We start from the raw sequence: 21,601 nt of genomic DNA, 5'->3' as shown, positions 1-21,601 counted from the left end.
GGGGATCAGCTACACTGGCCTTCCAGCCCCTCACACCGTGTGAGCTTGGGAAGTGTTTTCCCTTCTAACGATGTTAGAATAAAACACCTGCACACCGTAAGTTTAAGTCATAGAGAACAAGGTGTGACCTCAAAGGATCTGAACTTGTTCGGACACTGTGTGCTGTGTGTGGAGGGCACAGGTCAACGCTGAGTGTTATTCCCCAGCTGTTGCACTTCTTGTTTTGTTTTTGTTTTTGTTTGAGACAGAGTCTTACTATGTAGCCTTGGCTAGCCTGGAATTTGCTATGCAGATTAGGCTGGCCTCTAACTCGGAAATACCTGCTTGTCTCTGCTTCCCTAGTGCTGCTTGGCATGTCTTGTTTTTGTTTTTTGTTTTTTCTCATTGGCCTGGAACTTGCCAAGTAGGCTGAGCTGGCTAACCAACAATCTGTTTCTGCCTCCCAGTGTTGGGACTGAAATTGTACCACCATGCCCAGCTTTTTTTTTTTTTTTTTTTCTTTGTCTAGGTGTTTCGCCTGCACCTATATTTGTCTGCCTGGTGCCATAGAGGCCAGAAGAAAATGGTGGGTCTTCTGGAACTGGAGTTATAGTTAGCTGCCACATGGGTGCTAGAAACTCAAGCTGAGCCCTCTAAAAGAGCAACAAGTGCTCTTAACCCTGGAGCCATCTTTCCAGATGCCATGAGCAGCTTTTTATGTGGGTGCTGGGGATTAAATTCTGGTTCTCATGTTTGCACAGTGGGCATTTTAGCAATCGAGATAGTGCCCCAGTCCGGAAGCTATGGGGAATCTTTTGTTTTAAAGAGAGGTGGTGCTGTTGGAGGGAAGAACTTGCAATCTGAGCAGAGAAGGCAAGCTGAACCTGGAGAATGTGGCTTTGCAGGTGAAGATGATTGATGGTCAGTGGGGGGAACCGACAGAGTAGTGTGCCGACTCAGGAATGGCAGAGCCAACCAGCTGCTTGCCCCATCCCCCACTTCCTCATTCAGCCAAACAATGTGCAGCAGCGAGATGTGTGAGCTCCCCCACTTACAAAGGCCAAGCAGCAGTCCTTCCCCACGCTGGGCTCTGACATTGCGTGGCTGCTCTGACAGACTGCTGAACAAGGTCAAGTCACACCACAGCACTCGGGGACTCAGCCTGAGCTTCAGGGGCAGTGGATGGGCAGCCAGGGTGACTCAGGACATAGGCACATAGGACATGTGCTCAGAGGTTGATGCTATTTCATGGCCCTGGCCCAGGCTTCAGTGTATCTAAGTTTGGCCTACCAGGGCAGAAGCAGTCCCCAGCCAGCCTGTGGTCAAGGGGCCAGACGGTGCACGGAGACTTCACCTGTTCCCTTCATCTGAGCTTTGCAGCCTTTCTAATTGTCCCTCACTGTTTCTGCTGAAAGGAAAAGGGGGAAAAGAAACTTAAAAAGCAGAACAGGAATGTATGCTTAGAAACATATCCTATTTAAAGTTAGAGCTTTCAGAGAAGTTGGCACAGGGAAAGACTGTTTAAGTAGGGATCAGAGCCCATGGCCCTTACACACCTCCCTTCCCATCCTGTCTGCTGTGAACGCTTTGGGGCTGGCCTAGGATGACTGTAATCCTGGGCTGGCAGCAGGATGTGCCGTGCCTCAGCTTCCCCTTGTGTCTGCACATCCATTCCTTCATTCTCCACAACTCTGACTCTCAGCCATATCACACAAGAGTAACCACAGGAACAGCACCGGCACTGCTGTGAAGCAGGAAAGCTGGTGAGGCCCGATTTCACTTGTCACCTTGATGAGGGGTAGGATCACCTGAGAATATGGCCTTTGTCGGGAGGGCAGTAATCTTGATTAGGTTTTTTTGTGGGTGGCGCTGTTCCCTGGGCTGAGATCCTGGACTGTATTAAAACAAAAACAAAAACAAAAACAAAAACAAGAAAGTGAACTAAGTGCAAACATCCATCATTCTCTTTTTCTGATTGTGGATCTGATGTTCCATTACCAGCTGCTTCTAGCTCCTGCTGAGTTGACCTCATTGCCATGATGGACCGTCCCTTTGAATTCGGCATAATAGATGTAACAGTACTTTTCTTCTTATAGTGCTTCTATCAGGATATTTTATCACAGCAACAAGAAAAAAAAAAAAGACAGAAGGCACACAGAACAGACAAACAAGTATGACCTCATTTGTTACTTATGTTTAGTAAAAGATTCTCATCCGACACATTAATTTGGGGGTAGGAAGCACAAACATGCAGTCTGTGGCAATGAGTTGGAGGTTATTCCTGGGGGGAAAAAGAAGTTATTTGTGTTGGTTGGTTTTCTATATCAGTATGTTGGACCCTGCTTTGTTAAACACTGGTAGAGCTGCTGCAGGAGGAGGAACTTTTGTAGCTATGATTGGCATACGTAGTCAGGTAATGTCAATCACAACCAGCCCTCTGTAATGTGGGTGAATCTTGTGCTGTCAGATAAAGGCAGGGCTAGCCAAAACTGTAGTCTTCTGGAATAGAAAGCATTAGCTGGAGTGTGACCAGAAATCAAAGGAGTTTCTAGTCGGCTGGCCTGCTGTGTGGGTTTCAGACCTGGCCAAACCTAGGATAATAAAAAAGATAAAAAACTAAATTGATCAAAAACTTTAACTACATAAAGACTCATTAGTTAGGCTAGGTGTGCTGGTGCAGGCCTGTAATCCCAGCACTCCTGAGGCTAAGTAGGAGGGTTACCTGTTCCAAATCAGTCTGGGCTATAACTAGTGCTAAGATAGCCTGGGCTATGTTGGGAGACCTATTGAAAACAACAACAGCAACAAAAATTGAGCAAAAAGCCCAAAGCAAATCTAACCAGCCAAACAAACAAACAAACAAAATAAATGAACAAACAAAAACCCAAATAATATGTCTGCAGGAAAATAAATGAAACTGGAAAGTATATTAAGTGAGGTAACCCAAGCTGGGAAGATAGGTGTGGCATATTTTCTCTAATTGCAGGTCCCTCCTGGCTTCTAAATCTTCTATGTATGTATATTTGTGAAGCATAAGTGTGTAGAGGCTGGAAAACTAAAGGGGGGCCCAATAGAGTGGGACAAGAGGCTTTAAGGGAGAGAGATATGGGAGGAGGCTATCACCCACACGGTATGGACATGGGGGAGGGAATGTTGGGTCGGAAGGCTCTAGCAGAAATGAGGGAGCAGAGAGATTGCAGCAAGGGTCAATTGAAACTAAATATGTGTGAAAATGTCCTAAAGAAACCAGCTACTTTGTAAGCTAATTAAGGTAATAATAATAATAATAATAAAAACATTAGTGTGCTCACAGCAATGTTTAAGAAGAAAGTGAAAGGGGGAAAATTGACTTCATCTGTCACTACTGATGACTGTTTTACTATACTTCCTCATTCTAGAAACAAGGATGTAGGATCATGCATTAGTACTTTTCTGAACACAGGAAAGGTAGAAAATTGTTAGAGTGAGAAAAAAAATCTCTGCTTGTGGCCGCCAGTGAGAAATCAGGTCAGGGAACAGGATTAGCCTGGACACTGAAAGTTCCTGTCAGAGAGCTGCTGGGGGCAAGATTCTGTGTAGTGACAAGTGACCACCCCGCAACCCCGCTGCCCACTGAGAAGTGAAAACAGCCTGTCACAATGGAGACAGGAAGCATCGTCACCTTAGCGACATGTCCAGCCAGCATCAGGCACTTTCCATGGTGACACGGGGTCAAGCATGCCTGCTCAAAGTGTGGAGATCCATTTTCTTTTAATTAGAAAGTCGAACATTAGTTTCCCATATTTGGTGTGTTGCGGAGGCAGGTCTGTGCTGTGCTTGTGTGTGGAGGTCAGAGGACAAACTGGCAGGTATCTGTCCTCTCTACTACGTTCGTCCCGGGGATTGAGCTCACGTTGTCAGGCTTGGGGACAAGTTCCTTTACCCAGATGGACCAAACACAGCCAAGCACAGAGGTGTGTCTGAGAGGTGGGGACAGCCTTATCCCTGGGGCTTGCAGACCAGGCAGCCTAGGTAAATTGGGGTGTTCCAGGCCAGTGAAAGACCCTGTCTTAGAAACAAGGTATATGGCTCTCAAGAATGACAACTAAGATAGTCCTCTGGCCTCCATATGTACACACACACACACACACACACACACACACACACACACACACACACAACTTAAGAAAAAGAAAAGAAAAAAGACGAAACAAAAAGCCAAGCATTTCTTGCGCAGGCAGGATTGTGGGGTGAGCCACACATCTGATAACATTGCCGTGACCGAGGGCTGAGCCCGCTGAATTGGACATTGTCAGATGTTTACTCAGAGTGAACAAAAACCATGATTATGTTGTGTCCTCTTCTGTAAAATGCAGAATGCAAAGCCCATGATTTCATTGCTGGAGTAATGCTGGCCACCTGCACTTCGGTGAATGTGCGTCTGTCTGTCCCAGAGAGCCTGTCCTCAGGGTCCAGCCAGCTGTGTCCCCGGGGCTTCCACCAGCTCCTGGAATTGGGTAGCCGGGCAGAGTTAGTAGATGTTCACTTCAGAAGCAAGACAGAGAGCATCAGGAAAAAACATAAATTAAATATGAGTTAAAATGCTAAGTCCTGTCCAGGCCCTAGCCAGCGTGCGTAGAGAATGGTTGGGCAGATAGCTTAGCTGCACACCTTGCAAGCTGAGAACCTGCATTTACCCCCTAGAACCAATATGAAAGAAGGGCTGGGACCAGTGCTCATGTTTGTGATCGTAGAGTTAGGGAGGCAGAGATGGGCCAATCCTTGGGGTGTAGCCTATTAGTTAAGACCAATGAGAGACCCTACCTCTAAAATCAAAATAGACAGTACTGGAAGAACGACACTTGTGGCTTCCCTCTCAAACGCACATGAACCCACACCCACGGGAACAGGTACCCAGCTACACGCACACCGTGTACTCGTCCATACCCACAAGCACAGGAGAGGAAGTGACAAGAGTAGGTATAAGCGAGAAGACGGACAGGCAGACAAGGTTAGACAGATACACTTGCTATGGATGGGACCGGGCTCTAGGGGGGACAGGACCTTTCCATTCTCTTCTCAGTGCTGAGCGCCGTATCTGAGCTTGGACGAATGGTTCCTACTGCCCTTCCATGGCACATTTTCTGAATGCTTGGTCTGTGCCCAGACCCAAGGATGATACTGGGTACCACTGTTAACTGTATGTCCATCTCCCTAAGTCAGAGTTGAAGGCTCTGGCTCTCTAATGGAGTCTCCTGTACTCAGGGGAAAGCAATGTTTTGCAAAGTGTGTTAGAAGTCTTCAGTGTAGTGCCTGAGCAGGAAGTGATTCTTTTCCTACATGAGTGATTTCCTCCACAACTTTAATCACCATTTGGAGAAGAAGAACACACATCCTTGTTTACCATCAGGTTACGAATTGGGGCTAGAAGCTGGGAAAATGGATCAGTCACTAAGGTGCCTACTGCTCAGACACAAGGACCTGAGTCTGGATCCTTAGTCTCCAAGGTGTGGATACTGGTGGGGAGAAGCTGGGTCTGGGTGGAGACGTGTGTGTGTGTGTGTGTGTGTGTGTGTGTGTGTGTGTGTGTGCACGTGCGAGCGTGTGTAAGTATGTACATATGTACACCTGTTTTTAGAAAAGATATATTTAGAGTCCCGTCTGGATATAGCCTGTCCGGGCAAAGCTGTGATGCCTGAGCACTGGAGTTGGGGACCACCTCTATCCACCCAGGTGTGTCCTGACACACAGTCATCCAGGACGTAAACACTGAAATGGCTTCATAGCTGGATTTTGCATATGTATTGTGGATTTGGGTAGTAGAACAGACAGGAGAAAAAGATGAAAATGTGGAAGGACCCACGCAGGAGTTTGTGCCTTAAGTGGTCCTAGGTCCCGTCAAGTTGACGGTCAGTGTTAACCATTGTGCTGTGCTGATTGGCAGCTGTGGATTTTCTTTGGGGAAGGGTTTCTTTGAATTATTTGCCTGCTTGTTTTTAGCAATCTGTTTCTTCTTATTAGGGAATTAGAGTAAGTCCTTGTGTATTCTGTGTACAAGTCCTTTGTCAGATCTGCACATCACAGGCAGGCATATCTGTGGGGATCACTTCCTCATTTTCGCAATGGTGCCTTGGGGAGAGAAAGCTTTCAGGACTTTCAACTTCCATTTAGCAATATTTTGTGACCTTGAACTTCTTTCAAAAATTTTATTTATTTATAATGTGTGTGTGAGTTTAGATGTGGATATGGCATGTGAAAGTCAGGGAAAAACTTTCCAGACTCAGTTTTCTTCTTCCAGCTTGTTTCGAGGCAGGGTCTCTCTCTTTTTTCTCTGTGTCAGCTGGCTCTTGGGATTCAGTTCTCCTGGGCCAGTCTGTCATCCACTGTAGGGGTGCTGAAATAGAGGAACACCACCACATTGGGTGTTTTACATAGGTTCCAGAGATTAAACTCATGTCATCAGGCTTGCCTGGAAAGTGCTTTTACCCAATGAGCCATTTTTCCAGGCATGTTTAGCTATTTTTAATGGTAGATTCATATTCAATTTGTAAGTCAACCAAACTTGGACACAGCCCACTGCAACTTAGACATTTATGTGGGCATCAGTTTTCAGCACCATACTCGCACTGTGCTCTGACATAGCACCTCAGGGTGCATACATTTGTTGTATACCCTGACACTGCCTTTCTAAGAGGCGCCTGGTGCCCTGTAAGTGTGATTCCAGGAAGTGAGCAGCCGTCTTAGATACCCTATAGCTTACTGATTTGTTTATAGATGAGTGAAATTTCAGCAATGCTTTAAAAAAGCTTAGGAAACCCCATTCTGATTGTTTGATATTTAATAACAAAGATAATTATAGTGAGCTTCCAAAGAGCACCTCCCAGGCTGGGTCTTCGCTCTACAGGATCTCCGCAGTGATTTGTTGCAGGAGTGCTGGGCAAAGGGCTGTTTGCTTTTCTGCACTTCTGTTTACACACTGGTAAAGCTGGCAAAGGTCAGCCTCAGCCTCACCTGCGACATGGGCCACACACTGATTGGGTATCACCGTAGTGGTCACCATTAACTAGTCCCCTCAGGGAAGGGGACTCTGGGTGACTTCCATCTCCTAACAGCAGCCTGGCCCGACAGGCGTGATTGCTTTCTTTGAAAAGAGCAAGCAGTAATCAGCCCGGGACCACGTGACCAATGGTGGATAGAAGAGCCATTCACTGGAGCACCAAGCACCATTGTTGTGTTGTCTTCTCAATCCACCACCTCTTAGAGTCAGCACAGACGGAGAGGTCAACAGAGACACAGAGGAGAAGCAAGGAAACTGTCTTGAAAAGTTTTTTTTTTTTTTTGGTTTGTGTGTGTGTGCGTGTGTGCATGCACTTGGGATTGTGTGCCTGAGGTTGAGTTCATCAGTCTTCTTCCATCTTATTCATTGAGACAGTCTCTCTCAATCCAACCCAGGGCTCACCCATCCAGCTAGTCTGACTAAATGAGCTTGCTCTGGGATTTCTCTACTCTGCCAGTTTCATGGATTCTGGGGAGCTGAATTCCTAGGGCTTTCATAGGGAGTACTTTAGCCACCAAGCAACATATTCAGCCCAGGCAGCTCGCCTGACCCTCCCCCACCCTTTGAAGGACTTCATTTTGGCGGGGGGTGCTAAAGGAAAGAACTGGGTTATATATTGTCAGGAGCTTTGTCGCTATCCTGGAGCTAGCTGGTGGCCAAGCTAACTGACCCACTGTTGAACCCCTATAAACATCTATGTCAGCAGGTTTGGAAGCTGGGGTGCCAGGACAGAGATTCTTCTGGAGACCTCTTTGGATATTTGTCTTCTGCACAGATGACGACAAAGAAGCTGGCCAGGCCCAGGGAATGGTATGTGGACATGAGGGCTCAGCACAGACAATGAAGGGCTTGTCCTGAGCCCTTCTTCCCACTCTTCTTAAATCCGTCCCTACCCTGGGTGTGCAGGGAGGAATACGACCCAGTATGTTCATTACTTTTCTCCTTTGTGCAACAAGACACCAGAGAAAAGCAACTTAAGGGGGAAAGGGTTAACTCTGCTCACAGTTTGAAGGGGTAGTCCATCTTGCGGGGAAGGCACGAAGGCGAAGGCAGAAACTTGAAGCGGCTGGTCACAGCCCACAGAAGAAAGTTGAGAGCAATGAATGGTGGGGCTCAGCTTGCTGTCTCCATTTTATTCAGTCCAGGACCCAGCCTGGTGGAAGGGTACCACTCACATGCAGTGTGTGTGGTTCCAGATCAGTCATCCCTGTCTAGGAACTCTCTCATAGACGTATCCAGAGGTCTGCCTTCTGAGGTGACCCCCGGAGCCTGGCAGATTGACAATACACCCTATTTGCTTAGCATAACCATGGTTTATGCTTATTTCCCCAGTATAGTTAATTTTTTTCCTACTACTAAAAACTGTCCCATGTGTGACACTCCGACCAAATAGGCTGAGGTAGAGGCATACAAGAGAGAGTAGCTTGGAGGTAATTGTAAGACTAGAGATGTCCTGGAGTTGTCTCACAAAGGGACAGGTCACACACTAATGGCATATGATCAGGTCTCTTATCATGACAAGTGATCTCTGAATTTATTCATCTATCCATTTCTTTTATTGAGACTTGGTCTCATGCATCGAAGGCTGGACTAGAATTTAGTATGTAGCTAAGGATGACTTTAAACTTCTGATCTTCCTGTCCTCATCTCCAGAATGCGCTCTCTCTCTCTCTTTCTCTCTCTCTCTCTCTCTCTGTGTGTGTGTGTGTGTGTAGGGCAGGGGTTAACTTTGGATGTCTTCCTCAATCATCCTGCATTTAAGTTTTTGAGGCAGTGCCTCTCAGTGAACCCGGAACTCATTTTATTGAGCTAGGCTGGCTGGCCAGCAAGTCCTGAAGATTGACCTGTTTCCATAGTTGTAGCAGCACTAGAGTTATGGGTACGTATTTTTATGTGGATGCTGGGATCAAAGTCAGGTCCGTAAGCTCATGAGTGGAGCACTTTATTGACTGAGCCATCTCCCCAGTCTCCCAGGAAAGATTCTTAAATTCTCTGGATCACATACACATGCCTTGAAGCATACTATCTTAATCCATGTTATGTTGCTGTAATAGAATGTCTGCTGCTGCTGCTGCTGCTGTGTGTGTGTGTGTGTGTGTGTGTATGAGAGAGAGAAAGAGAGAGAAAACTACACTAATCATGAGAGTGCTACACAAATGCTTTCTGAGAACAGTGCTCCATGAGTTAGCCACTAGGTCCTGTCCCTTAACAAGCCACACCTATTTCTTAATATAGTTGCATTAAGCATGCTTCCAGCACAAAGGAGTTCAAAAGAAGCAGCACTATTAAAAGGGAAGAGTGACTTGAAAATTTCTGGTATGTACTATGTGTAGTCACCATTACCCTGTTTCCTACAATAAGCTAAAAAGGACTTTACTCCTACGTTGCAAACAGGATTTGAACAGTTTAAGTGAGATGCCTATGAATGGAAAAGTGATTGATTCCCAGGGAGCTGATTTCTGACCCCACGTCTACCTATCCCTTCCATAATACCTTTAGACTGTTGGTATTTTACAAACAAGAGGAAATGAGAGTCATTTGAGGCCGTGAGTTCTTGGATATCTTCTCACACTTTTGATTCCCTGTGGTTCTACCTGTAGATTATTCTAGATCCTGGTCAAGATAGTTCTTTCCCTGTTTTAAGAGGTGAAGCCTGCCCTTCCAGTGTGAATGGGTGAAGCTGGTCTATTTCAGAGATGGCAGATGCTGACTAAACTCACACAGGATCTACTAGCCAAGTGTCGATATTAAGGTAATTTCTGAGTTTCCATCTATAAAAGGATAGTAGTAAAGCCATAAAAAGATACAAAGGATTACTTTTTGAAATTAAAATATAATTACATCATTTTCCTTTCTCCCCTCCAGTCCTTTCCATGTACTCCTCCTGCCCTTGTTCTCTCTCAAAGTCATGATCTTCATTTTTCTGATTTGATATAAATAATATATTATATGTGATAATTAACAATATATAATTATAATAATAGTTGTTATATGTTTATTATATATTTATATATAATATATTATATATGTTTATTACATATTTATTATGTAATATTTATTATATGTTATATAATATATAAATATACCTTCTTTTAATCCACGTGTTAGTAGTATGTATATAATTTTAAGGCTAGTCACTTGTTATTAGATAATCAGTTGGGGGGAAGGGCTCTTACCTGGAGAAGACTTATTTCTCTAGCTCTCAGCACTCCTCAGTTGCCTGTAGTTCTTTGCCTCTGGGTGAGGCGGGATAGATGTCCACCTTCCATATTAGCGTGTCTATTGGTGTATCCCTTGTTCGGTTCTGTTTAGGCAGCCATGTTGATGAGACTTGTAGCTTCTCTGACATTTCTAGGAGCTGAGCTCTCACAGTACACTCTCTGTGTTTCTGATTGTTAGTCTTTCCTCTCCCTCTTCCTCCCTGACCCTTGACCTTTGATGCTGGAGTTGTGTTAATATATGTATCAGTTGGGGCTGGGCACCATATGATAACTTGTTCTTTGCATTTTAATCAATTCTGATTTTCTGTAATGGTCTCTGCCTGTTTGTTGCAAAGAGACATTTCTTTGATGGGGATGAAAACTATCCTTACATGTGGGCACGGGGACAAATAATTAGAAAGTAAGTAGACATTATGCTGGTTTTAATAAATGACAGTTGCAGGCTCTCCTTCAAGATCCATGAATTCACCAGCCCCAGGTAGCTGGCTAGGTTTCTAGTACCACACATGACTTCCCTCTTGGTGACTGGGTTTTAAGTCCATTTAGAGAGATGTTGATGGTACTCGTACCTCTACTAAACCCTTAGGGATTTTGTGCCGTGGTGGTCTCATTGTTTTAGTTCATAGGCATCATAGCTGGACATCCTTTCCTTGAAAACTTTCACGGCACCTTCTGGTACCACGACAAAAAGATTCTTAAATGCATATTATTACTAAGTGAAAGAGGCTAGTCTGAAAAGGCTCTGCACTGGTTATGGTTAGCATCTGATAATCAAGAGTATAGGTGACCCAGGTTTGATTCCAATCATGCACATGGTGTCTCATAACCACCCGTAACTCAGGGAATTTGTTGTCCTTTTTGGCCTCCAGCATTAGGCGCGCATGTATTGCAAAACGCTTGCACACGTAAAACAAAATAATACTTTTTAATAAAAATATAAGTGATAACAATGAGATAGTTAAATAATATTCTTCTGCTCTTGAATTATGAAAGAAATTCATAATTCAGCCATTAAAGGCTAGATTGACAACCTAAACCATAAAAGAAACATAGGGAAATCCTGTTTCTCTGCAAGGAAAAAATTACCATCATTAGCACGGCTATAAAATGGACATCACTACATCTGTAAGAACCACTAAATCCAGAACACTGACAGCACCAAAATGCTGGTGGGGTGTGGACAGAGTGCTAAGAACCGACTTTTGCTGGTAGGAATGCAAAATGATTCAGCTACTCTAGAAGATGGCTTGGGAAATCCTTTCAACACTGAGTTTATTCTTGTCATTTGGTCCAGCAATAGTAAGTACTTCTTAATACTAATCCAAAGGAGTCTATTTCTGTTTATGAATATCGAGTATGGCTGTTTTCAGCTGCTTCACTTAAAATTATCCAAAATTAGAAACAAAAAATATGTCCCTTAATAGGTGAGTGCGACAGCTGTAGTGTTTTAGACAATGGGATGTTATATGGGGCTGAAGGAAAGGAGCTATCAGGCCACGGGAAGATACAGGGATCTCAGCCTCCCCCACCCCCTTTATGTTCTATCTATATACATATGCATGGGTTTGCATGTGGAGGGCTAAGGTTGATGTCATACATCATTCTTGATTGTTCTACCTTAGTCACTGATATCTCTCGGTCAAACTCAGATCTGGCTGACAGGGCTAGTCCCACTAGCTGACCGGCTCTGGCGACCCCATCTCTGCTTTTTAAGGCTGGAATTACAGGAAGACTATCACACCCAGCCAGCATTTATGTGGATTCCACAAGCCAGACTTTTGTCCTCAGTCTTGTGTGACGAGCACTTTAACCACTGAGCTGTCTCCCTACACCTGTGACGGAAGTGAACTAGGATTCTCAAATCCATAAGGGTAATGCATTGTTATAAAGAATGAAAATCCCAACTGTTGGATTTTACCAATGAAGACTCAGGAGCCAGATGCTGGGGTGAAAACCTGCTAGCTCAGAGAGGCAGAGGAAGCACCCAGCTGGTCTTCCTACTCAGCTCATGTCCCAGATGGAAAACAAACAAACAAACAAACAAACAAAACAAACAAACAAACAAACAAACAAAAACCCACAACCCAAAAAGCTCAGTAGCTCAGCTGACAGCCCAGAAGGTAAAGACTGAAAAACTCAAAGCCAAAGCTTGCTAGCTCAAAGCTCAAAAAGCGCCGAAGGCCAGAGAGCTAACGCTCAAGAGCTATAGAGCTAAAGCTCCTTCTACTTCAACATGCTGTCTTAAATACCCCTCAACATACTCAAAGTTCCTCCTACTCTTTAATCCCAGTCAGTTGGTTTCTTGCTCCATCTCTTGACCTAGGGTTAACTTTATCAAATCCCATGTACAGAGAGCTCTTGGACTAAAGGTGTGTGCTAGGGATGGATGAACCACACCATAACCACCCGTTTACAATAAACAGAAAGTTCTTGGATGAAAGGTGTGTGATAGGGCTCAACCACACCAAACATGAAACAGGGTTTTACAGTTCACAATCTCGGGGTTCACAATGGGATCAAATATCCTTGAAACAGTAATGTGCTGTGTAGTTCCAACTATAGGACATTTTGGAAGAGGTGCACCAGTAGGGGTGTGAACAGATCATGGGTTGATAGGAGTTGGGGATGGAGGGGTGAATACTGGGAACACAGGAGACAGTTAAGTGCCCCATATATGCTATTTATGATGCTATAGTTATTGTAGGCTTGTCTAAATCCATGAAATGCATACCACCAAAAATGAACCCCAATGGAAACTATGCAATTTGGGGGATCCTAAGATTATCAGGTTCATCAGCTGCAATAAATGGGCCACTCTGATGCAGATGTTGGTGGTGGGGAAGGCTACATGTTAGGGTTGGTTTTAACTGTCAACTTGATACAATTTAGAATCAGCTGGGAAGAGAACCTCTGTGCGAGACTGTCTAGCTCAAGCAGGCCTGTGTGCATGTCTGTGTGTGTGTGTCTAGATCAAATGGGCTGTGCACATGTCCGCATGTCTGTGGGGGATTGCCTAGATTAAGAGGGTTGTGCGGACGTCTATAGGGGATTATCTTGATGGCCTTAGTTGATCGGAAAAAGAGTCAACGTGAAAATGGGTGGCACCATTCCCTATTGTTGGGCCCTGGGTTGTAAAAGAGTGTCCAAAGCTAGCTGAGCATTAAGTGGATATTATTCTCTCAGCTTTTGATGAAACTAAGTCCCTTAAGCATTTGCGACTGTGCTGTTCTCATTATGAACAGCATAACGAGGGACTAAAACCTGGAATTTCGGGGTAAAACAAATCCCTCTCCCCTACGTTGCTTTTTGTCAAGCATTTTATCACAACAACAGAAACGAAGCTAGTGCAGGGGTGTGAGTGGCAGATACACGGGGAATCGCTGTGTCTTAGGCTCAGTTTTGTTGTAAACCTACAACCGTTCTAAAGGGAGCTGGAAAGATGGCTCATCAGTTAAGTGTGTTCTGCTCCTGCAGAGGACCCGAGTTTGTTTCCATGGTCCTGTGTTGGGCGGATCAAAACTGCCAGTGACTCTGGCTCCATGAAACCCTCTTCTGGCCTCTCTGAGCAACAGCAGTCACATGCACATACACACAAGTTAGAACAAATTAATCTTAAAAAAGAAAAAAAAAGTTGTTCTGAAACATAAAGTCTATTAGAAACATGTAAACATTGTTTCTCGGCCTCTCTAAACTCAGGTGCACGGTCCAGGTACCCTGTTCCCTGTTCCCAAGCATTTGATTTCTCTCTTATCACATTTTTCCTTCCCAAATACTGTTCTCAAAAACAGTTTCCTCATAACATTCATGTTTGAAATTTCCGTATGTGTGTGTCTGTGTGTATGGGTGCACACAGAGACCAAACAACAATCTCGGACATCATTCTTCAATATACTCGTTTTTAGAGACAGGGTTACCTGCCTTTACCTGGGATGTGCTAACTAGTCTGGCGGCCCCCACCCCGGGTGTGTTTGTATGTGTGTGTGTGTGGTGGTGGGGGAGAGACTAAGCTTGGCTATGGTTCCTCAGGGGCTTGGTTTTTGGGACAGGGTCTCTCACTGGCCGGCCAGCGTGGCTTTTTTTTATTTGAGTTCTGGAGATGGAGCTAGGACCTCAGTCTTCTTTCTTGATGTTTAGTTGTTCCGAGTCTTTGATCCTAGGCATCTGATTAATTCCTACATAGATTTAAGTCAAACACATGAGTATCTTCTGGCTGTCTTTTCATTTATAATTATGCCAAGGGCATCACTTTCCTATTGTGTCCCGATTGCGAAAGGTTCCCCTCATGGCTTCTCTTACTGCTAGGCTGGCGAGGCTGACCCTTTTCCACCGAGGAACATCTCTGCTGCTTTGTATTTTTCTGTCATATTTTGAAAGACAAAAGCCCGACGAAGCAGAATCTTCTCTTCCCGGGGGCTGACCGTAATAGAATTTGACTTCTGCTCATTTCTTTCTGCAAGGAGTGTTGGAAGAAATTGCTTTGACAGGCCTGGGGATGTGGCTCAGTTGGTAGAGCACTTGCCTAGCATGCACGAGGCTCTGGGACCTACACATAGCACTTTATCAATTGGGCCCCACAGCACATACTTGTAACCTCAGAGTCTAGGGGGTAGATGCAGGAGGATCAGAAGTTCAGTCATCCTCAGCTACATAGCAAGTCAGGGGATATGTGAGATTTGGGAGAGAGAAAGGGAAGGGATCAAGGGGGAGGAGGAAGGGAAAGGTGGGAGGGAGAAGAAAGTAAATACTTTGAGAGGATGGTAGACAATTGTAAAATTAGGAAAAAGACCATGAGGCAAAAACATATTTCAGGAGAATGCTGTTTTAGAAGCCCTGGCTGTTTAAATTTTTTTTTTGGGGGGGGGCTCATAAATGGGGCATAAGTTTATTAAAGATAAATTGCATGTTCGTGTATATATTTAAGTGTGCGGTGTACGTGCGTGTATATGTGTTTGTGTGTGCATGCTCTTGTTTGCCCACGGACATCAAAGGTCAACCTTGGACACCTTCCACAATTGCTCACCATTTTGTTTACTTATTTATTTAAACAGTGTCTCTTCCTGGTCTGGGGCTCATAGACTGCCTTAGTCAGGCTGGCTGGCCAGCCAGCTCCAGGGATAGAGCCTCCTGTTGGTGCTTCTCAAGCCCTGGAACCATTAGTGTGCTGCAGTGCCTGGCTTTTATATGCATCCTGGGGATCTAACATAGGTCCTATATTGATAATGCCAATATAATAATTTCCATCCATAGTGTCTGGGGCTTGTGAGGGCTGGTTCTTTGCTTGTCAGTTGCTATCTGTGAGACTTTTGTCAGTGATCAGCTTCTGAGCCCTTCTTTTTGCCACAACAGGAAGATGAATGGGTCAGGAAAGAGTTCAGGATGGAAGAACTAGATATAGCCAGGTGACATCTAGGAGAGTTCCGGGAAGCAAGACGGGCCGTCAGGAGTCTTTTGATTTTAGGCCCCAGTTTCTCCATTTGTACGAGGACTTGGTGCACAGCCTGCAAGAGCACTTCCTGTTTCTGTTGGGAATCTCTCTCTCTCTGAGAATCTGTCCCCAGCTACCTCTGCTCCTGCCTAGATGAGCTTTCCATAGGTCTCACACCCTGGTTCCTGTCCATATGTTGGACACATCTAGGCTCCCAGGAGCACTCTTTTCTGTTCAGCTCTAACTACAGCTTCCAAGGAACAGGGTAGCAATGTGGCCTGGAACTGGCCACAGGCCCTGGTAGGGCTTTGGGGAGAGGCTGTGGATACCAGCATACCACACAAATACATACAGTTGGTCCTTCTTATTCACATTCCTGCATTCTAGGACCGATAGCGCGCGCTGAACTCTTTTGCCTTGTCCTTATTCCCCAAACCATACAGTATAACAGCGAATCTCACACTATTTGCATGCACCAGACATCGTGAATCATCAGAAATGATGTAAAGAACGTGGGGGAGTAAGTGTGGTCAGTTAAATGCAAATACTCTGACACGTGGATGTGTGCATAATCGTGTTTGTGTGTGTGTCTGTTCACGTGAGGCCAGAGTACTACCTAGGCCATCATTTTGACTCAGGGCCTCCGGCCTGGAACTCCCCAAGTACAGTAGGCTGGCTAGACACCAAGCTTTTGGTAACTGCCTGGTTCTGGTTTCCCAGGGGTCATTTGCAAAAAAGGCTTGAGTATCCTACATTTTGGTATTCGTAGGGGTCGTGGCAAGCCCCTCCCCCTGAGGTGACTGAATATGTGCCATGGGATAAACCCATCTTCAGAAAAACTGAGTGACCCTTAATCGGTTCTCTTCTACAGGATCAAGCACTCCCCCCTCCCCCACACACTGGTGGAAAGCCTAGCATGCAGTTAGCTTCTTGGCTGTTTCACTTGTAGAATGGTAAGACACTGCAGCCTCTTCTTCATTGGAACCCTGGACACGAGGTGAAATAATGCTCACCAAATTACTCAGCACAATGCCTGGCACACCTTAAGCGCGCAGTTAAGGCTTAGGTGATCGTTAGAATGATAGTTAAAGGCAAACTGGAAAAACAGAGGACTTAGTTGGCTGAGGAAAAGAGGAAAAGAGAAAGGGACAGAGAGACAGCGCCCTAGGGTGCAGGAGGAGGCAGACGCTAGGCTGCCAGCGGGAGGGAAATCCCTGGAAGGGCACCTCGCAGCCCGCGCGGACACCGGGATTCCAGGGCCACGTAGGCATCTATCCCCTCGTGTTGTCTTTGATTTTTATAAAGCACCCAAGTCGTTCACCTGGTTACCTTTCCAGGGTTGCAGGCGGTATCTGCTTGGGAGGAGGACTTTAAGCCTCAGGATCGCAGTGGCGCTGAACTGGGGACAGCGTAGGTAGTTCCCGGCCCTAGGCGAAGTCGCTAGCACGCCGTGGGGGTGTCCCCGTCCCTCAGCCCCACGGCGCCCGCCCCCAGGCTCCCTCCTCCCGGGCGGTGAGGCTCGGGATCCAGGAATGGCCCTTTAAAAGGCAGCGTCGTGTCCGGAGGGGGCGGGCTGGGGGCGCTGATCCGCCCGCGGCTGGTCCCTTCTCCCCGCCCCCTCCCTCCTGCCGTGGGTCCCTCCCTCCCTGGATCCCCGCGCCGCTCACTCGCTCTCCCCGCGCAGGCTCCGTCTCCGTCAGTCCCCCGAGCTGTTCGAGTGCGCGGCGTGGAGCCAGAGCTCGGGCTGGTGGAGCGGCCGGGGCTGGAGGCTGGGAGCGCGGCGCGCACGGCCTCCCCGCGCCATTATCCGCCCTCGCCACGGGCGAGGCCGGCGCCGCGATGGCCGAGATGGGGAGCAAGGGGGTAACGGCGGGGAAGATCGCCAGCAACGTACAGAAGAAGCTGACCCGGGCGCAGGAGAAGGTGAGCGAACCGTAAACCCGCCACACCTCTCACCCCTACCCCCAGGATCGAGCCGGTCACTTCCGGATGATCGCGGCCGAGGAGTACCCCCGGCTCGGTCTCCTTGCCATGAAGGTGTCCCCCCGCCCCCACCCCCTTCTCCTTACCTGGGCGCCAGCCGGGGAGGGCGCAGCTGTCCACCTTGTAACCCCGCTTCCCCCACCGTTTTCTACCTCCACCGCTCCTCTGCAGAGAAGTGGAGGCCCCGCGCTCCAGTGTGATCCTCCAACGCGGGGTCCGCTCTCTACTGTGGAGTCCAAGGGTCGGGAGGCTTGGTGGGTGAGGTGACCCCCCAGCCCCACCGGACTCACGCGGGCAATCCAGGCGGGGCTTGCGTGGGGGTGGGGTGGGGGAGGCTGTCTCGCCGCCCCAGGGACCGCGCGAGCCCCAGACTTCTAAGGCTATACTTTCCCAGCTGCCTAGTGCGGACGCTAACTGCCCGCTAACTGCCCTCTCCTTCCTACCCCGTCTCTACCTTAGGCCCTGAAGGAGGGATCACTCTCTTCCTTCCAAGAGGTGCCTGCGGCCTAGAAGGTCCCGCCCAGACCCGCCGGGTAGTGGAGGGTTCTGCACCCCTCGCCCCTTCAGGGCTTTAGCGGTTCCAGCAGCTGGAGAGAGAGGGGTGGTGGGAGCTCACGGCTCTCCGGGTGGCCCAGAGAGGGGTGTGGAGGGCGCCACGGGGAAACTCTGGTTTTTTTTTTTTTTTTTTTTGCAGGGGATGGGATCAGGGCTTCCTGGGACACCCTGACTGTGCAGGAAATGCAGGGATTGGGGGCGGGGGTCCTTCCATGGCCTGCCTCTTACCCAAAGCCGTCCCTGGCTTATTGAATTGGATCACGCCAGCTGCTGACGCCACTTCCCCTGCCAGTTCTGACTCTGAAATCTGAGATTGTACAATCTGTGCTTCTGCCAGGCATAGCCCCCCATGGCTCTATCTGGGCCCGGGCCTGGTGGGGACAGGGACAGGCTTGCCTTCCTCTGCCAGACTTGGGGCTGATTATAAACAATGACTTTTGCAGCTGAGAGCTGCAAGCTCCCCAAGGATGCAGCCACGTGATGGGGGGGGGGCGGGTAGAGCTTCCTTAGAGCCCTACTCCTCGTCCTTGTGGTTACTAGCTAAGGAGGGGGTGACTGTGTGTGTGTTTATGGGGAGGCTCTTGCTAATCTCCAGATCTGGCCAGAGCTCCTTACCTCAAGGAAGAGGGATGGATCAGAGCTCCTCCAGTAGTCTGTTGGTGACTAAGGAGCGGGAGGCAGACAGAGCCGCCCTGGCTTCCAGTGACCTAGTAATCCATCTAAGGTGCCTGGAGCCTGTTTCCCACTCCTGGAGGAAATGAACGGAAATACTGGGAGTAAGCTAAGACAAGTTCCCTGCCCTCGCCATGTGAAGACTGACTTCTTTAGGACTCCTCCCTGTCGCTGGTGTGCACCTCTGTCTAGATGCATTGGGGGTTGGGGGGGGCAGTAGCCTCCTTGATGCAGTCCTGGGGGCTATTAAGTCCATGTTCTTTTCTTGTAGATAGCCCTGTGTCACTGGGCCACTGATCTGCCATTTCTCTTTTCAGTGTCTGCTTGGAGGTTTTGGGCAGTTGGCTGACAGCTGGTTGGCTATGGACCATGGCTAATAGCCAGCAGCTGGCCTTGCTGAGCCTGGGCTTCATGGGCCTGCACTTGTCTCTTGCCACGGCTGCTCACTGTCCCATGGGCATTAGTTAGGGACCATTTGCCCAGGGGAAGCCAAGACAGTTTGACAGGCATCCTGAGACAGTAGCTTGCTCCCCATCCTCTCCCTCCTTGGCCAGCTTCAGGACCTGCTTTCAGGAAGCCCCATGCCTCACCTAGATACTGTCCTCTTCTGCTTGTCATCCCGCCACTTGGAATCTGCATTTGCCACAGCCTGGGTATAGTGATTAGGCTGACACCCCAACATCTTCACGAGGTGGTCCATAGCCTATTCAGTGCTCACTGCTAAAGGGGGTCTCAGTCCCATTGTCTTACCAGCAGTCTTGATCCTGGGCCTACCTTCCTTGGTCAAATAAACCAGCCACAGGGCAATTTTATCTTATAATTGTCATAGAAGGGCACTTTCTGAGCAAGGATAGCAGCTGCTGTGGTGGGAAGCGTAGAGAAAGCCGGGGAGATGGCTCAGTTGGAAAAGCGTTTGCCACACTAGCATGAGGATCTGAGTTCCATCCCCCAGAACTCACGTGTAAAACCAGAAGCAGGAGTGTTGTGAGCATAGCATTCCAATGCTGGAAAGGTGGAGACAGGAGCTTCTCTGAGACTGGGTGGCCAGCAACATAGCTGTATCAGCAAGTCCTAGGCTCAGTGAGAGACCCTATCTCAAAAAATAAGGTGGGGCAATGGAGGAAGAGACCTGATGTTGAGCCCTGGCCTTTTACACAGATATGTATGGACAGAAGAAAAAAAAAAAAAAAAAAAAAGCAAGCCTTCAGTGTATTTGCATAGAAGGAGGCCCTATACCTCTGGTTTATTCTTCTCAACTTTTCAGCCCTAATATCCATGGAGATACACAATAAAGGCCAGTGTAACCTCTGGTGTCATGGGGTCCTGTGTGGGTCACGGAACCAGCTCTCCTCTGTGGGTCTTGGGTTCATCTTGGCTTCATCTGCCTCTTTCACTGCTCTGGGCAGATCTGTGTTTGTGCCCCTCCTGTGTCTATCTGGCTTTGGTGGGCGTTTAGTGAATGCTTAAGAGTGAATGTGGGTACTTGGGTACTTGATCTTGGCCCAGCCCTGGGAGTGAGCTGGTAGTGTTCTCTTCGACTTTCCTGCCTGCACACATACCAGGCACCTCGTCCTAGGCTGAGTCCCTGCATGCTGCTTCAGGCAGGAAGCATATGGTTCAGGCCGACGTGGTGGTTATTCCTGTACTGCTGCCGTGTAGCTGTGGTGAGCGTGTGTGCCTGGAGCCCAAGCCCGTGGGCTTCATGAGGTCATCTTCCCATTGCATTTGGCTTAGCTGACCCTCTATAAATGACTGTGTCCATTTTTGGGCCTCAGAAGGGTGGCTGGGCAAAGCCAATTTAGGGTGGAGGCTGGGTCAGATGACAAGAGGATTAGAGGCTGGCGAGCTGGGCCCTTTGGGGGATGGGAATGGTTGGGGAAGAGGACAGCTGGGGCCTGGGGGGGGTGGTTTGATGTGTGGAATCTTGCCTGCCCAAATCCATGGCCTAGGAGTCTTCAGAGAAGAGTGTGTGAGGGAGGCTGGGCCTTGTTCTGACAGTATTGGGCCAGTGGTTGAGCACAGATAGAAGGTCCCGGGTATGGCGGGGATGTTTCCTTGATGGCTGTGGCTGTCCATGAGCGTGCTTGGAGAGGTACAAGCCAGAGTGTGGGGAACACCAGTGGGAGTGGAGAGTCTGGGCTTGTCAGTGCACGGCACTTCTCTGGCATGTGGAGCAGATGCTCAGCAAAGGAAGGGGCAGTCGTGGCTATTTATAGGACCTTGACACATGGTGGTGAACTGCGCCATGTTGTTCTGTAACACCACCTTGACACACGGCAGTGAACTGCACTGTGTTCCAATGCACAGTCAAGTTCTTCCCCACGTGGGAGGCATGTCAGCTTCCTTAGTATGAGCTGGGTTTGAACAGCAGGCTTCTGACGGTGACCCAAACAAAGAGAGGGAAGGCTAGCTGGAGGGGCAGGCCTGTATGTCTTCTTTAACAGAGTAGGCTTTTGCTTCATAGCCCAGACAGCCTGCTGGGATCCTGCCCTCGCAACGGAGACCAATCCGGACCACTGATTTTCCTTACAGTGGCTTTTTTCCATCCTGAGACCCAGCTGCTGTCCTCCATGCAAGGCATATTCTACATCCCTTTTCCTATCTGCTTCCCTCTGCCCTGGAGAGTCTAAGGCCCTCTTTTAGTCTCCTCTCCCATGCTGGGCTATCTCTTTTTTCTTTTCTTTTTTCTTTTCTTTTCTTTTCTTTTCTTTTCTTTTCTTTTCTTTTCTT

The 21,601-nt window shown here is 47.8% G+C and overlaps 1 protein-coding gene across 9 annotated transcripts in view; it reads left to right on the top strand.

Moving 5' to 3' along the window:
* The first annotated feature begins 17,280 nt into the window (after positions 1-17,280).
* The window catches only part of Bin1 (bridging integrator 1), a 57,628-nt gene continuing 53,307 nt past the window's right edge, over positions 17,281-21,601 (top strand). For 3 of the 9 annotated variants that reach the window (XM_055625490.1, XM_055625492.1, XM_055625491.1), the window contains exon 1: positions 17,284-17,584. In XM_055625490.1, the coding sequence (XP_055481465.1) occupies positions 17,501-17,584 (84 nt within the window). In that variant the 5' untranslated portion in view covers positions 17,284-17,500. Of the gene's footprint in view, positions 17,585-21,601 lie in introns of all 9 variants that reach the window. The other 6 variants (XM_055625487.1, XM_055625488.1, XM_055625495.1 and 3 more) reach the window with 4 other exon arrangements.

This window comes from Psammomys obesus, unplaced genomic scaffold, assembly GCF_907164565.1.
Source record: "Psammomys obesus unplaced genomic scaffold, mPsaObe1.curated_primary_1811, whole genome shotgun sequence".
NCBI lineage: Eukaryota > Metazoa > Chordata > Mammalia > Rodentia > Muridae > Psammomys > Psammomys obesus.
The sequence above is the reverse complement of the archived record's forward strand: the minus strand, read 5'-3'. Positions and strand labels throughout refer to the sequence as shown.